The sequence below is a fragment of the Tachyglossus aculeatus genome, chromosome 2 (genome assembly GCF_015852505.1).
Source record: "Tachyglossus aculeatus isolate mTacAcu1 chromosome 2, mTacAcu1.pri, whole genome shotgun sequence".
NCBI lineage: Eukaryota > Metazoa > Chordata > Mammalia > Monotremata > Tachyglossidae > Tachyglossus > Tachyglossus aculeatus.
The window spans coordinates 144,253,035-144,271,018 of NC_052067.1; the positions used below are offsets into that span (position 1 = coordinate 144,253,035).

Sequence of the window (17,984 nt, forward strand, 5' to 3'; positions counted from 1 at the left end):
GTACAGTGCTCTGCACACAGTAAGCGCTCAATAAATACGATTGATGATGATCTACCCAAGTATAGCACAGTGCCTTGTGCATAGTAAGCACTTAACAAATACCATAAAAAACAAAAAAACAAAGACAAAAACGCTGGCCCACAATGGTTCCTTGGATGGAGCTGGACTGGAATTGGGCCAGGCAGCTGACAGGTTTGAAGGAAACCCGGAAATTTCCCAATCCCACTCAAGACTCCTTACTTTGCTCCCTTTTTCCCGTTGTTTCGTTTCTGGGCTAAGCGCCAGCCAAATCTCTATTCCGTGTCTTTAATTCATTCGTTCAATTGTATTCACTGAGCGCTTACTGTGTGCAGAACACTGTACTAAGCGCTTGGATAGTACAATTTGGCAACAAATAGAGACAATCCCTACCCAACAACGGGCTCACGGTCAGTTTCAATCTGTTTAGCTCTTACTATGTGCCAAGCACTGTACTAAGTATCTGGGGTAGACACAAAATAGGTCAGACACAGTCTCTGTCTTATATGAGTAGAAGCAGCATGGCGTAATAATAAGAATAGTGGCATTTATTAAGCACTTACTATGTGCAAAGCACTGTTCTAAGCGCTGGGGGGGTTGCAAGTTTACAAGTTACAAGTTTATGTTGCAAACGTACTTCTCAATCAGTCGTATTTATTGAGTGCTTATTGTGTGCAGAGCACTGTACTAAGCGCTTGGGAAGTCCAAGTTGGCAACATATAGAGACGGTCCCTACCCAACAGTGGGCTCACAGTCTAGAAGGGGGAGACAGGGAACGAAACATATTAACAAAATAAAATAAATAGAATAGTAACTATGTACAAACAAAATAGAGTAATAAATCAGTACAAACATATATACATACATACAGGTGCTGTGGGGAAGGGATGGAGGTAAGATGGGGGGATGGAGAGGGGGACGAGGGGGAGAGGAAGGAAGGGGCTCAGTCTGGGAAGGCCTCCTGGAGGAGGTGAGCTCTCAATAGGGCCTTGAAGGGAGATATAAGATAATCAAGTTGTATAGTGAATAAGGTAGGGTCATTGGATAGTGTATAATAATAATAATGGCATTTATTAAGCGCTTACTATGTGCAAATAGTGTATAAGGCAATCAAGTTGTATATACCTGGATCCCAGGGGTGGGGCTGAGAGTGAGGGGGCGGGGCTAAGGGCAGAGGGGCGGGGCTAAGGAGCGAGGGGCGGGGTTAAGGGCCGAGGGGCGGGGCTAAGGAGCGAGGGGCGGGGTTACGGAGCGAGGCCGAGGGGCGAGGGGCGGGGCTGAGGAGCGAGGGGAGGGGCTGAGGAGTAGGGGCGGGGCTAAGGAGTGTAGGGGGCGGGGCCGAGGAGCGGGGCTACGGGACGAGGGGCGGGGCTAAGGGGCGAGGGGGCGGGGCTGAGGCCCGAGGCCGAGGAGCGATGGGGCGGGGCTAAGAAGCGAGGGGCGGGGCTAAGACGTGAGGGGCGGGGCTGAGGAGTGCAGGGGCGGGGCCGATGATCGAGGCTACGGGGCGAGGCTAAGGGACGAGGGGCGGGGCTAAGGGACGAGGGGGCGGGGCCGAGGCGCGAGGCCGAGGAGCGACGGGGCGGGGCCGAGGAGCGAGGGGGCGGGGCCAGGGAGCGAGGGGCGGGGCCGAGGAGCGAGGGGCGGGGCTAAGGAGCGATAGGCAGGGCTGAGGAGTGTAGGGGCGGGGCTGAGGGCCGAGGGGGCGGGCCCCAGGATCGAGAGGCGGGGCTATGGCGAGACGGGGCGGGGCTACGGAGCGAGGGCATAGGCCGAGGGGCAGGGGCGGGTCTGAGGGCGGAGGCTGAGGAGCGCGGGGCGGGGCTAAAGGCCGATGGGCGGGGCCAGGGGCCCAGGGGCGGGGCTTGGGGCCGAGGCGTTGCGTCGGGTAGAGGGCGGGGCGGGCTAAGGGCGGTGGGCGGGGCTGAGGGGGCGGGGCCGGGGCGATGGGGCGGGCCCGGCGGGATGGCAGCGAGGGAAGGGGGATGAGGGGGATGAGGGGGATGCCGCCCGCCCTGCGGGCTCCTCACAGCTCAAACAGGCGGCCGACGCGTCCGCAATGAGGCATCGTCCCCGTCGTCTCCGCCGCCGCCGCCGCCAGGCCTAGGGGCTGCCTCGTCACACAACCGCTCCGCACGGACCCGGACGCTCCGGCACCACCCGCCCGCCAATCAACGTTAGGCCCCGCCCCTCCACGCCCCTCCCCACCAATCACCGCACGGACCCGTCCCTCCCCGCTCGGTTCCACCAATCACCGCTCGCCCCCGCCCTTCAGAGGTCCGCCCACCAATCACCGCTCGGCCCCGCCCCCGCTCGGCCGCCCCCGCTCGGCCGCCCCCGGAACCGTTCGACCCCGCCAGGCGCGGACTGCGCAGGCGCGCGGGCTCCCACCGCCAGGGGGCGCTGAAGCCGAGACGGGAGGACGCTCGGCGCGCGTGGGGGCGTGGTCGGTGGGCGGGGCCTGGGACGAATCCTGGGCCCCCATTGGCTGCCTCGGGCTCGGCCCGTTGATTGACAGCCGTCAGGCCCCGCCCCCCTCGGCCCACCGACGGGGACCCGGCTTCATTCATTCAGTCAGTCAGTCATTCAGTCAGTCAGTCAGTCTATTTATGGAGCGCTCATTGGGTGCACAGCACTGTACTAAGCGCTCGGAAAGCGCAACTCAGCAACAGAGGCAATCCCTGCCCACAGCGGGCTCACAGTCTACAAGGGGGAGACAGCAAAGCAAGGAAACAGGCATCAATATAAACAATAAATGATAATGATGGCATTTGTTAAGCACTTATTCATTCATTCATTCATTCAATCGTATTTATTAGGCGCTTACTGTGTGCAGAACACTGTCCTAAACGCTTGGGAAGTCCAAGTTGACAACATCTAGAGACGGTCGCTACCCAACAGTGGGCTCACAGTCTAGAAGGGGGAGACAGAGAACAAAACCAAACATACTAACAAATTACCATAAATAGAATAACTTTGTACTAATAAAATAAATAAATAAATGGAGTAATAAATACATACAAATATATATACATATATATTTAGACCGTGAGCCCCATGTGGGAAAGGGACCATGTCCAGCCTGATAAACGTCTTACCCCAACACTTAGAATAGTGTTTGACACATAGAAAGCACTTGTGTCGCACAAAAAACAAGCAAGCAAACAAATAATCCAGGCAAGAGAAGAGCAGGAAGCCTTGTTGTGTGTCCCAACCCTGTCCTGACCCAGAAAAGGGTTTTTTCGGGAAATTATGATTTCCCTGCCACAGCGGGAGTTGGGCAGAGGATGGGTTTCTAGCTCTTTCCCCTAATAATAATAATAGTGGTATTTGTAAGTGCATACTATGGGCCAAGCACTGTACTAAAGCACTGGGGTAGATACAAGATAATCAGGCTGGACATAATAAAAAAATAATAATAATAATGGCATTTATTAAGCACTTACCATGTGCAAAGCACTGTTATAAGCACCTGTATATATGTATATATGTTTGTACATATTTGCTACTCTATTTATTTATTTATTTATTTTACTTGTACATATCTATTCTATTTATTTTATTTTGTTAGTATGTTTGGTTTCGTTCTCTGTCTCCCCCTTTCAGACTGTGAGCCCGCTGTTGGGTAGGGACTGTCTCTATATGTTGCCAGCTTGGACTTCCCAAGCGCTTAGTACAGTGCTCTGCACACAGTAAGCGCTCAATAAATACGATTGATGATGATGATGATGATGATGATCAGGTTGTCCCTCAGGGGGCTCACATTAATCCCCATTTTCCAGATGAGGGAACTGAGGCCCAGAGAAGTGAAGTGACTTGCCCAAAGTCACACAGCTGACGGTTGGCGGAGCCGGGATTTGAACCCATGACCTCTGACTCCAGAGCCCAGGCTCTTTCCATTGAGCCACGCTGCTTCTCTAGTCCTTGTCCCCCCCATAGGGTTCACAGTCTTAATCCCTATTTTACAGGTGAGTGAACTGAGGCCCAGAGAAGTGAAGACACTTGCCCAAGGACACACAGCAGACAAGTGGTGGAGTTGGGATTTGAACCCCAGACCTTCTGACTCTCAAGCCTGTGTTCTATCCACATCACCATGCTGCTTCTCTAACAACAAACAGTAAATGAGCTCCTTCTGCTTGTATACCTTTGGGCTAGACGTGCTCACTGCATTAATAATAATGGTAATTCATTCACTCATTCATTCAATCATATTTATTGAGCGCTCACTGTGTGCACAGCACCGTACTAAGCGCTCAGGAAGTACATGTTGGCAACATAGAGAGACGGTCCCTACCCAACAATGGGCTCACAGTCTAGAAGGGGGAGACAGACAACAAAACAAAACATGTGGACAGGTGTTAAGTCATCAGAATTAATAGAAATAAAGCTAGCTGCACATCATTAACACAATAAATAGAGTAGTAAATATGTACATGTAAAATAAATAGAGTAATAAATCTGTCCAAACATCTATACAGGTGCTGTGGGGAGGGGAGGGAGGTAGGGCGGGTGAGGTGGGGAGGAGGAGAGGAAAAAGGGGGGTATTTGTTAAGCGCTTACTATGTTCCAGGCACTGTACTAAGCATTGGGCACTGTACTAAGCGCTGGATACTAATGATGGTGTTTGTTAAGCGCTTACTATGTGCCAGGCACTGTTCTAAATGCTGGAGTAGATACAAGATAGTATCCGGAGTGGATACAGGATAATATTTTCTAGACTGTGAGCCCTCTGTTGGGTAGGGACCGTCTCTATGTGTTGCCAACTTGTACTTCCCAAGCGCTTAGTACAGTGCTCTGCACACGGTAAGCGCTCAATAAATACGATTGAATGAATGAATGAATGAATGAATGAATGAATGAATGAGACACAGTCTCTGTCCCACATGGGGCTCACAGTTTTACTCCCCATTTTACAGCTAGGGGAACAAGGCCCCAGAGCAGGGAATCATTTGCCCAAGGTCACACAGCAGACAGATGGCGGAGCCGGAATTAGAACCCATGACCTTCAGACTCCCAGGTTCTCCCCACTACGCCACGTTGCTTCTCATCCTGTGGGATAGGAAGAGAGACCGTTTCAGCTTCTGAGCAGAGAGAGGAAGAGGAGGAGGAGGAGGGGAGGACTATAACCAGCCCTGTTAATGTATACTCTGACAAGGCTAAAGTGCTGTGGGGGGGGCTCATCGTGGGACAGGGAGGGAGAGGAGGAAAAGCAGTGTGGCTCGGTGGAAAGAGCCCGGGCTTTGGAGTCATAGGTCATGGGTTCAAATCCCAGCTCCGCCAATTGTCAGCTGTGTGATTTTGGGCAAGTCACTTCACTTCTCTGTGCCTCAGGTACCTCATCTGGAAAATGGGGATTAAGACTGTGAGCCTGATTACCTTGTACCCTCCCCAGCACTTAGAACAGTGCTTTGCACATAGTAAGCACTTAATAAATGCCATAATTATTATTATTATTATTATCCTTTCCCCCTCCTCCTCTCCCTCCCTGCCCCACGATGAGCCCCCCACAACACTTTAGCCTTGTCAGAGTATACATTAACAGGGCTGGTTATAGTCCTCCCCTCCTCCTCCTCCTCTTCCTCTCTCTGCTCAGAAGTTGAAACGGTCTCTCCCTTCCTATCCCACAGGCCATCACTCTCCCCAACCTCAAAGCCTTACTGAAGGCCCGTCTCCTCCAAGAGGCCTTCCCAGACTAAGTCTCGCCTTTCCTCTTCTCCCACTCCCTTCTGCGTCCCCCTCGCTTTGGGATTTGCACCCTTTAACCACCTCTCCCTCAGCCTTACTGAATTTATGTCCAGCATTTATATGTTTATACTAATATCTGTCACCCCCTCTAGACTATAAGCTCGCTGTAGGAAGGTAATGTATAATAATAATAATAATGATGGTATTTGTTAAGCGCTTACTACGTGCAAAGCACTGTTCTAAGCGCTGGGGAGGTTACAAGGTGATCAGGTTGTCCCACGGGGGGCTCACAGTTTCAATCCCCATTTTCCAGATGAGGGAACTGAGGCCCAGAGAAGTAAAGCGACTTGCCCAAAGTCACGCAGCTGACAGTTGGCGGAGCCGGGATTGGAACCCATGACCCCTGACTCCAAAGCCCGGGTTCTTTCCACTGAGCCACACTGCTGAATGTGTACTGAAAATAAACTTCCAATTATTAGCTTCTACTTAGATTGCGAGCTCCGTGTGGGATTATTATGTGGGATTATCTGCCAACTCTGCTATAATGCTTAACAAATGCCATCATTATTACGGTATGATGGTATTTTGTTGTCCGTCTGATGACACCTGTCCACATGTTTTGTTTTGTTCTCTGTCTCCCCCTTCTAGACTGTGAGCCCGTTGTTGGGTAGGGATCGTCTCTATATGTTGCCAACTTGTACTTCCCAAGCGCTTAGTACAGTGCTCTGCACACAGTAAGCGCTCAATAAATACGATTGAACGAATGAACTTTTCCAAGCACAGCGTAGAAATGCTCTGCACGCGATAAGCACTCATTAAAATACGATCGATTGATTGATTGAGTTTGACAAAGGACGTGTCAGTACGGCTGCATGTCCACATCTCCATGTTTACATGTGTGCATCTCCAACCACGTGGGGCTCGCAGTCTTCATCCCCATTTTACAGATGAGGGAACTGAGGCCCAGAGAAGTGACGTGACTTGCCCAAAGTCACACAGCTGACAAGTGCCGGGGTCGGGATTTGAACCCCTGACCTTGGACTCCCAAGCCCCGGGCTCTTTCCACTGAGCCACGCTGCTTCTCTGATGGGCGGGGACTGTGTCTGCAGTTGGGTGGTACTCCCCTAAGCACTTAGTACAGTGCTCTGCCCACAGTAATAATAATAATAATAATATATGTTGCCAACTTGTACTTCCCAAGCGCTTAGTACAGTGCTCTGCACACAGTAAGCGCTCAATAAATACGATTGAATGAATGAATGAATAAATAAATGAATTTATTTTATTTTGTTGGTATGTTTGGTTTTGTTCTCTGTCTCCCCCCTTTTAGACTGTGAGCCCACTGTTGGGTAGGGAGTGTCTCTATGTGTTGCCAATTTGTACTTCCCAAGCGCTTAGTACAGTGCTCTGCACATAGTAAGCGCTCAATAAATACGATTGATGATGATGATGATGAATGAATAATAATAATGATGGCATTTATTAAGCGCTTACTCTGCGCAAAGCACTGTTCTAAGCGCTGAACAGTAAGCGCTCAATAAATACGATTGAATGAATGAATGAATGAACCCTGAGCTCTCCCTTTCTGAGGCCTCCCATCTCCTCCTGCCTTCGAGACATCTCTACTTGGATGTCCCACCATCAAACTTAACCTGTCCAAAACAGAGAGCTCCTTCTCTGCCCACCCAAACCCTGTCCTCCCCGTGACTTTCCCATCACTGTAGACGGCACCACCATCCTTCCTGTCTCACGAGCCCATAACCTCGGTGTTATCCTTTAGGCTTTAGGTTTTAGGCTTCAGTTCTCGCTGCGCTAGGCAACTCTGGTGAGAATTATACAGCATCCTCCCCCGCCGCCCCAGCGCGAGACTTCTCTAGATCCAGCTGTTTAACCACTGAAGAGATTCGCCAGTTAGGGTTTCATCCCCTGCCATTAAAGCCTCATCCTCTGGACCCCCATCCCGTCACTCGAGTCCTGCCGATATGCCGTCCGTGTCTGCGAGCACACCTAGAGTGGTCCGTTCGGGACAAAATGTGGGGCTGCATTTCTACCCTCTCAGTTGACAGTTTCCTCTTTGTGGCCCCCATGATTGGGGGTCCTTGGGGCCTCCGTTCCTTGGGGCCTCCGTCAAGACTTGATATCTGGAACACCGAAGAGCCTCTAGAGAGGGCAGTCTCAAAGCATTCCTTTGTCCAAGGGCCACCATGGATCAAAACACAAAGTAATGATCATAAGCAGTCAAAATGTAACAGTTTTGATGCTATTAATGCCTGTCTACTTGTTTCGTTTTGTTGTCTGTCTCCCCCTTCTAGACTGTGAGCCTGTTGTTGGGTAGGGATTGTCTCTATCTGGTGCCAAATTGTACTTCCCAAGCGCTTAGTACCGTGCTGTGCACACAGTAAGCGCTTAATAAATACGACCGACTGAATGAATGAATCCTTGTCTCCTCTCTCTCATTCAACTCACATAATTCGATCCATCACCAAATCCCGTCGGTCCCACCCTCACAGCGTCGCTAAAATCCCCGCTTTCCTCTCCACCCATCCCGCTACCTCGTCAATATGATCCCGCCTGGATGACCGCATCAGCCTCCTCGCTGAAGTCCCAGCCTCCTGTCTCTCCCCACTCCAGTCCATACTTCACTCTGCTGCCCGGATCACTTTTCTTCAGAAACGTTCGGGACGTGTTTCCCCACTCCTCAAAGAGCTCCAGGGGTTGCCCAACCACCTCACATCAAACAGAAACTCCTCACCGTGGCTCTAAAGGCGTCCATCCCCTCGCCCCCTCCTACCTCACCTCGCTACTCTCCTATTACGACTCAGCCGGCACACTTCGCTCCTCTAATGCTAACCTTCTCACTGGGCCTCAAGCTCATCTATCTCTCCGCCAACCCCTCGCCCACATCCTGCCTCTGGCCTGAAACATCCTCCCTCCTCAAATCCGACAGACAACGACTCTCCCCCTCTTCAAAGCCTTATTGAAGGCACATCTCCTTCAAGAGGCCTTCCTCAACTAAGCCCCCCCTTTCCTCTTCTCCCACTCCCTTCTCCGTCGCCCTGACTTGCTCCCTTTATTCATCTCCCTCTCCCGGCCCTAATAATAATAATAATAATAATGATGGCATTTATTAAGCGCTTACTATTTGCAAAGCACTGTTCTAAGCGCTGGGGAGGTTACAAGGTGATCAGGTTGTCCCACGGGGGGCTCACAGGCTTAATCCCCATTTTACAGACAAGAGAACAGAGGCACAGAGAAGTGAAGTGACTTGCCCAAAGTCACAAAGCTGACAATTGGCAGAGCCGGGATTTGAACCCATGACCTCTGACTCCAAAGCCCGGGCTCTTTCCACTGAGCCATGCTGCTTCTCTGCGTAAAGCATTTAGGATCTGAGCCCTACAGCATTTATGTCCATATCATCATCAATCGTATTTATTGAGCGCTTACTGTGTGCAGAGCACTGTACTAAGCGCTTGGGAAGTACAAGTTGGCAACATATATCTGTAACGTATTTATTTATATTAATGTCTATCTCCACCCCTCTAGACTGTACGCTTGTTGTGGGCGGGGAATGTGTCTGTTTACGGTTGTACTGGACTCTCCCAAATGCTTAATGCAGTGCTTTGCACGCAGTAAATGCTCAATAAATATGATTGAATGAATGAATGGGGGTGAATAAATATGATTGAATGAATGAATGGGGGTGATGACTGAATGGTAGGGAGAGTAATTGTCTGTCGGATTTGAGGACGGAGGACATTCCAGGCCGGAGGCAGGACGTGGCCCAGGAATCAGGAGCAAGATCAGTGAGATGGAGGGAATGATAATAATAATTATGTTAACTGCAAAGGGCTTACTATGTGCCAAGCACTGTACTGAGTGCTGGGGTAGATAGTGAGAAGGTTGGCACTAGAGGAGTGAAGTGTGTAGGATGTCCCTTTCCCCTTAATCTGGGAGTCCCACAAGCAACAGGGACTGTGACTGGCCTGATTCATTCATATATTCAGTCGTATTTATTGAGCGCCTACTGTGTGCAGAGCACTGCCCTAATCACTCGAGAGACTGGCCTGATTCATTCATATATCCAGTCATATTTATTGAGCGCTTACTGTGTGCAGAGCACTGCCCTAATCACTTGAGAGAGCACAGTAGAACAATAAACAGCATGGTCAGAGAAGCAGTGTGGCTTTGCGGAAAGAGCCTGGGCTCGGGAGTCAGAGGTCGTGGGTTCTAATTCCGCTCTGCCACTTATCAGTTGCGAGACTTTGAGCAAATCATCGAACTCCTCTGTGCCTCAGTGACCTCATCTGTAAAATGGGGATTAAGACTGTGAGCCCCGCCGTGGGACAACCTGATTCCCTTGTATCTCCCCCAGCGCTTAGAACAGTGCTTGGCACATAATAAGCCCTTAACAAATACCATCGTGATTATTATTCTTATGATTAAACAGTCACATTCCCTGCACACAACGAGCTTACAGTCTAGAGAGCTATCATCATCATCATCAATCATATTTATTGAGCGCTTACTATGTGCAGAGCACTGTACTGAGCGCTTGGGAAGTACAAATTGGCAACATATAGAGACAGTCCCTACCCAACGGTGGGCCCACAGTCTAAAAGGGGGAGACAGAGAACAAAACCAAACATACTAACAAAATAAAATAAATAGAATAGATATGTACAAATAAAATAAATAAATAAATAGAGTAATAAATACGTGCAAACATATATGCATATATACAGGTGCTGTGGGGAAGGGAAGGAGGTAAAATGGGGGGGATCCTAGCATTAGCGCAGTGCCTGGCCCATAGTAAGCGCTAGCAAATACTGTTATTATTATTTTTATCATTATTATTTCAAGGATTTTTCAGGAGCTCAACTGTTCCAACAGGTGAATAGGGGAGGAGTCCCTTGGGTTATTCAAGCAACCAGGACCGACTGAGAGAGAAAAAAACATCCTGCGTAGAAGGGGGAATCTGACCTCCTCCCTTCAGCCGAAACTGAGCTCAGGCCAAAGAGATCTGGGCTCTCCATCTGCAAGATTGACTTCCATCAAGGCCTTCCCAGACTGAGCCCCCTCCTTCCTCTCCCCCTCCTCCCCCTCCCCACCCCTCGCCTTACCTCCTTCCCCTCCCCACAGCACCTGTATATATGTATATATGGTTGTACAGATTTATTACCCAATTTATTTATTTTATTAGTACATATTCATTTTATTTTGTTATTTTGTTTATATGTTCTGTTTTGTTCCCCGTCTCCCCCTTCCAGACTGCTTGCTTGCTTCCAAGCTACTAAGTGCTTGGGAAGTCCAAGTTGGCAACATCTAGAGACGGTCCCTACCCAACAGTGGGCTCACAGTCTAAAAGGGGGAGACAGAGGATAAAACCAAACATACTAACAAAGTAAAATAAATAAATAAATAGAATAGATATGTACAAGGAAAACAAAGTAAAATAAAGTAAAATAAGTCACAAGGAGAACAGTATTCAGTTCCCATTTTGCAGGTGAGGTAACCGAGGCACAGAGAAGTTGGGTGGCTTGCCCCAGGTCATTAAGACTGTGAGCCCCACGAGGGACAACCTCATTACCTTGTATCTACCCCAGCGCTTAGAACAGGGCTTTGCACATAGTAAGCACTTAACAAATGCCATCATATATATATGTGCAAAGCACTGTTCTAAGCATTGGAGAGGTTACAAGGTGATCAGGTTGTCCCACGGGGGCCTTGCAGGCTTCATCCCCATTTTACAGATGAGGGAACTGAGGCCCGGAGAAGTGAAGTGACTTGCCCAAAGTCACACAGCTGACAATTGGGGGAGCCGGGATTTGAACCCATGACCTCTGACTCCAAAGCCCGGGCTCTTTCCACTGAGGCACGCTGCTTCTCTACACTTGTCTGCAATGCGACCTTGTGTGAAAGGCCCAAGGCCTGGCCTCCGTCTTGTTTGGCCAAGCTGCCATTTGCTCAAGGAAGGAGCATCCGTCCCAGACACCACAGGCCTTCCCCGTCATCAGAACTTCGGGATACTCCCGGCCGGGATACTTGGCCGGGATACTTGGCAGAGGAGGAGAGCCACTCCAGGAGGGAGGATGCCACTGGGATACTCCCAGCCACAGCTGCTGACCTGGGGAACCAGATAAGGAAGGGCTATTCCCCACCCCTGATAATGAGGAAAACAAGCAGAGAAGCAGAAGCAGCGTGGCTCAGTGGAAAGAGCCCGGGTTTTGGAGTCAGAGGTCATGGGTTCAAATCCCAGCTCTGCCAATTGTCGGCTGTGTGACTTTGGACAAGTCACTTCACTTCTCTGTGCCTCAGTTCCCTCATCTGTAAAATGGGGATTAAGACTGTGAGCCCCCCCATGGGACAACCTGATCACCTTGTAACCTCCCCAGTGCTTAGAACAGTGCTTTGCACATAGTAAGTGCTTAATAAATGCTGTCATTATTATTATTATTATTATTAATTGTCAGCTGTGTGACTTTGGACAAGTCACTTAACTTCTCTGTGCCTCGGTTCCCTCATCTGTAAAATGGGGATTAATCAATCAATCAATCAATCAATCGTATTTATTGAGCACTTACTGTGTGCAAAGCACCATACTAAGCGCTTGGGAAGTACAAGTTGGCAACATATAGAGACAGTCCCTACCCAACAGTGGGCTCACAGTCTAAAAGTCTAAGACTGTGAGCCCCATGTGGATCACCTTGTATCCCCCCCAGTGCTTAGAACAGTGCTTTGCACATAGTAAGTGCTTAACAAATGCCATTATTATTATTATTATTAAACAAGGCAGGGCCTAGAAACTACCTGAAAATTATCTGAAAAAATGACTGTTACACCAGATGCATTCAATTGTATTTATTGAGCGCTTACTATGTACACAGCACTGTACTAAGCACTTGGAAGAGTACAATACAAAAATAATAATTATGGTACTTGGGTTTTTTTTGTTTGTTTTAATGGCATTTATTAAGCGCTTACTATGTGCAAAGCACTGTTCTAAGCACTGGGGAGGTACTACTACATGCCAGGCACTGTATTAAGCGCTGGGGTGGAAAAAAGCAAATGGGGTTGGACACAGTCCCTGTTCCACGTGGGGCTCAAAGTCTCAATCCCTGTTTTATAGATGAGGTAACTGAGGCCCAGGGAAGCAAAATGACTTGCCCAAGGTCACACAGCGGAAAAGTGGTGGAGCCAGGATTAGGGACCGCAACTTCTGACTCCCAAGCCTTAATCAATCAATCAATCAATCAATCGTATTTATTGAGCGCTTACTGTGTGCAGAGTACTGTACTAAGCGCTTGGGAAGTACAAGTTGGCGACATATAGAGACGGTCCCTACCCAACAGTGGGCTCACAGTCTAAAAGGGGGAGACAGAGAATCAATCAATCGTATTTATTGAGCGCTTACTGTGTGCAGAGCACTGTACTAAGCGCTTGGGATGTACAAACTGGTAACATATAGAGACAGTCCCTACCCAAAAGTGGGCTCACAGTCTAAAAGGGGAAGACAGAGAACAAAACCAAACATACTAACAAAATAAAATAAATAGAATAGATAGGTACAAGTAATACGATTGAATGAATGAATGTGTTCTAGCCACTATGCCACGCTGCATGTTATATTGTACTCTCCCAGGTGCTTAGTACAGTGCTCTGTACACAGTAAGCGCTCATTAAATACAGTTGGCCGATTGACTGACTGACTCTACTCCTTAGGTCCTGGGTAACCTTAGCAAAGCAGTCTAGTACATACGATCTAAGGCAGCGAGGCTTCTGAGGCCAGGGAGACTCGGCCTAAAAACAGTTCGCCCATTGAGGATGGAACAAATAATAATAATAATAATGATAATAATAATGGCATTTATTAAGCACTTACTATGTGCAATGCACTGTTCTAAGCGCTGGGGAGGTTACAAGGTGATCAGGTTGTCCCACGTGGGGCTCCCAGTCTTCATCCCCATTTACAGATGAGGGAACTGAGGCCCAGAGAAGTGAAGTGACTTGCCCAAAGTCACCCAGCTGACAAGTGGCGGAGCCGGGATTTGAACCCACGACCTCTGACTCCAAGGCCCAGGCGCTTCCCACTGAGCCACGCTGCTTCTCAACAAAGTGACTTGAGATATGATTGAGCAAGATAAAATCGGGTTCCAGGAAAAGGCAAGGAAAAACTTGCCTGTCCTCCGGGGAATGTCGCTGTTTATTGTTGTGTTGGACTTTCCCAAGCTCTTAGTAGAGTTCTGTGCACACAACAAGTGCTCTGTAAGTGCGATTGAATGAAGGAATGAATAAACTGAGGCCTTCCCTAAACCCTCATTTCCGCTTCTCCCAATCCCTTCTGGGGCACCCTGATTTCCTCCCCTTTAGTCATCCCTCCCTCAGCATTTACATACAAATCCATCATTTATTTATTTATATCTCTGTCTGTCTCCCCCTCTAGAATTTGCAGGAATAAGTCCGCCAACTCTGAACTATTGTACTCTCCCAAGCACTAAGCACAGTGCTCTGCACACAGTAAGCGCTCAATACGTATGATTGATTGATTGATCGATTGGCAGGAATAAGGGATAGGGACCCTGGTTTATTTATTTATTTATTTTGCTTGTACATATCTATTCTATTTATTTTATTTTGTTCGTATGTTTGGTTTTGTTCTCTGTCTCCCCCTTTTAGACTGTGAGCCCACTGTTGGGTAGGGACTGTCTCTATATGTTGCCAACTTGGACTTCCCAAGCACTTAGTACAGTGCTCTGCACACAGTAAGCGCTCAATAAATACGACTGATGTTGGGTAGGGACTGTCTCTATACGTTGCCAACTTGTACTTCCCAAGCGCGTAGTACAGTGCTCTGCACACAGTAAGCGCTCAATAAATATGATTGATGATGATGATGATGATGATGGTTAAAGGAATCTTAGAGCCAGGGATTGAATTGTTATCTCAAAATGAACGTGAGTTTTGGGGAGGTGAAGCAGGGTGGCCTAGGGGAAAGAGCAGGAACCTGGAAGACGGGAGATCTGGGTTCTAATCCGGCTCCACCACTTGCTTGCTGTGTCACCTTGGACAAATTCTCGCCTTTCTTAAGTAGCGTGGCTCAATGGAAAGAGCCCGGGCTTGGGAGTCAGCGGTCATGGGTTCAAATCCCAGCTCCGCCGATTGTCAGCTGTGTGACCTTGGACAAGTCACTTAACTTCTCTGGGCCTCAGTTACCTCATCTGTCAAATGGGGATGAAGACTGTGAACCCCACGTGGGACAACCTGATCACCTTGTATCCTTCCCAGCACTTAGAACAGTGCTTTGCACATAGTAAGCGCTTAACAAATGCCATCATTATTATTATTATCATTGTTCAGTGCTTTAGTCAAGCACTGTACTAAGTGCTAGGGTAAATACAAGTTAACCAGGTAAGACACATGATGCTCACAGTCTAATCACTTAACCTCTCTGTGCTTCATTTTCTTTTTGAAACACTTGTATTTTATTACATTTTATTTTAATGACATTTGATAACCCCCAACTACGTTCCAGGCACTGTACTAAGCTCTGGGGTAGATACAAGCTTATCAGGTTGGACATAGTCCATGTTCCACATGGGGCTCACAGTCTTAATTCTCATTTTCCGGATGAAGTAACTGAGGCCCAGAGAAGTGAAGTGACTTGCCCAAGGTCACACAGCAGACAAGTGGCAGTGCTGGGATTAGCAGCCAGGTCCTTCTTTGTGCCAGGCCCGGGGTTGTTATCACAATAATAATAATGATGGTATTTGTTAAGCACTTACTATGTGCAAAGCACTGTTCTAAGTGCTGGGGAGGTTACAAGGTGATCAGGTTGTCCCACGGGGGGCTCACAGTTTTAATCTCCATTTTCCAGGTGAGGTAACTGAGGCACAGAGAAGTGAAGTGACCTGCCCAAAGTCACACAGCTGACAGTTGGCAAAGCTGGGATTTGAACCCATGATCTCTGACTGCAAAGGCCATGCTCTTTCCACTGAGCCACACTGCTTCTTTAGGGGAGAAGCAGGAGAATCGAAGCCCTTCTCCCGGGCCCGTTCTCTATCCACTAAGCTATACAACTTCTTATTTGATGTTGAGTCCAAAATTGCTGCAGGTGAAACTGCTCAAAGAATCAATCAATCAATCAATCAATCGTATTTATGGATCGCTTACTGTGTGCAGAGCACTGTACTAAGCGCTTGGGAAGTACAAGTTGGAAACATATAGAGACGGTCCCTACCCAACAGTGGGGTTCCCTGTCTCACAGTGGATCGACGAGATGGCGACTCTGTGGACCTTTAGTTTGGCCTGGAGCCAGATTCCACACCATTCATTCATTCATTCAATCGTATTTATTGAGCGCTTACTGTGTGCAGAGCACTGTACTAAGCGCTTGGGAAGTACAAGTTGGCAACAGATAGAGACGGTCCCTACCCAACAGTGGGCTCACAGTCTAGAAGGCGGGCTCACAGTCTAGAAGAGGCCACGCCACCACACTATTCTACAGTCTTCAACGGGATGGACTGGTCTTCTTGATTTGCTTCTCTTTCTCCTGGCCTTATCATCAATAAATACGATTGAATGAATGTTTGGTTTTGTTGTCTGTCTCCCCCTTCTAGACTGTGAGCCCGTTGTTGGGAAGGGAACGTCTCTATGTGCTGTCGATTTGTACTTCCCAAGCGCTTAGTACAGTGCTCGGCACACAGTAAGCGCTCAATAAATACAATTGAATGAATGAATGCATGAATTTATTGAGCACTTACGGTGTGCAGAGCACTGTACTAAGCACTTGGAAAGACCTCTATGCACTGCAACATGCTACTTCTCCATGATTTTCCAGCGCTTCGAACAGTGCTTTGCACATAGTAAGCGCTTAACAAATGCCTATTATTATTATTATTATTATTATTATTATTTAGCCTGAGGCCCAGCCTCCAGGATCCTTCCTGCATTTAACTATCACCACCTTCCTACTTTTCTGAAATAAAGCATTCTCCCGGGCAGAGGTAGAGTGCAGTTTTCAAACGGCTCCAAACAGAATGACTTGTGAATTTCAAATAAAAGATAGCTTGTCTAGACAGGATTTACTATGTTTGCCCACAAACACTAGATTGCCTACAGCTCAGTTTCTAAGAAGGGAACCAAGAGATTTAGATGTATTACTTCCTCAGGAAATACTCTTTTAATGTTATTGGCATAAAGAGCTGAGGTGATTTAAAAAAAAGTTAAAGCTGGGGTTTTTTAGGGTATTTGTTAAGCTCTTGCTGTGTGCCAGGCACCGTACTAAGCACTGGCACACTTTTATCATTATTGTTAAGTGCCATCACGTCGTTTCCGATTCATAGTGACTCCATGGGTGTACTTTCTCCAGAACATCCTGTCCTCTGCCGTAATCTGCAACTTTTCTAATGGTTCTTCTGTTATCGTTGTTTCAGTCTCTATCCGTCTGGCTGCCGGGCTGCCTCTTCCACGTTTTCCCTGGACTTTCCCTAGCTTTAGTATCTTCTCCAGAGGATCAGTCCTCCTTATTATGTGTCCAAAATAAGCTATTCTAAGTTCAGTCATCTGGCCTTCCAAAGACCACTTTGGCTTAATTTGCTCTAAAGTCCATTTGTTTGTCTTTGGGGCAGTCCATAGTATTCTCAAAAGCCTTCTCCAACACCCCATTTCAAAATAACTGATGTTCTTTCTATCCTTTTTTTCACAGTCCAGCTTTGGGATCCGCACATTGTCACTGGAAATACCACAGAGTTGACCATTTGTATTTTTGTGGCAATCGTTACATCAGCACATTTCATGGGCTGTTCTTTTCTTCAGTTCTTCAGTTCTTTTAGACTGTGAGCCCACTGTTGGGTAGGGACTGTCTCTATATGTTGCCAATTTGTACTTCCCAAGCGCTTAGTACAGTGCTCTGCACATAGTAAGCGCTCAATAAATACGATTGATGATGATGATGATGACTTTTTCCAGGCTCTTCCTAGCATTAATCTTCAGCGTATTTCTTGACTACTAGTTCCTTTACTATTGATTATCGATCCCAGGAGAGAAAAATTGTCAACTATTTCAATCTTCCCTCCAGCCACTATAAATGTGTTAACACTTCCAGTTGTCACGATTTTTGTTTTCTTGACATTCAAATGTGGGCCCACTAAGCTAATCAGGTTGGAAACAGTCCATGTCCTACATGCGGCTTATGGTCTTCACCCCCATTTTACAGATGAAGTAACCGAGGACCAGAGAAGTGAAGTCTCTTGCCCGAGAGCACACAGCGGACAGAGTTGGGACGA

At 48.0% G+C, this 17,984-nt stretch overlaps 1 protein-coding gene across 2 annotated transcripts in view; it reads right to left on the bottom strand.

Annotated features, from left to right (window-relative positions):
- Positions 1 to 17,984, bottom strand: part of AMN1 (antagonist of mitotic exit network 1 homolog) — a 110,791-nt gene that overhangs the window by 58,106 nt on the left and 34,701 nt on the right. The window contains exon 1 of one of the 2 annotated variants that reach the window (XM_038771328.1): positions 2,049 to 2,132. The exons of the other annotated variant lie outside the window; for it this stretch is intronic. Within the exon in view, the coding sequence (XP_038627256.1) occupies positions 2,049 to 2,086 (38 nt within the window). The 5' untranslated portion in view covers positions 2,087 to 2,132. Of the gene's footprint in view, positions 1 to 2,048; positions 2,133 to 17,984 lie in introns of those variants that run through there. 2 annotated transcript variants of the gene reach the window in all.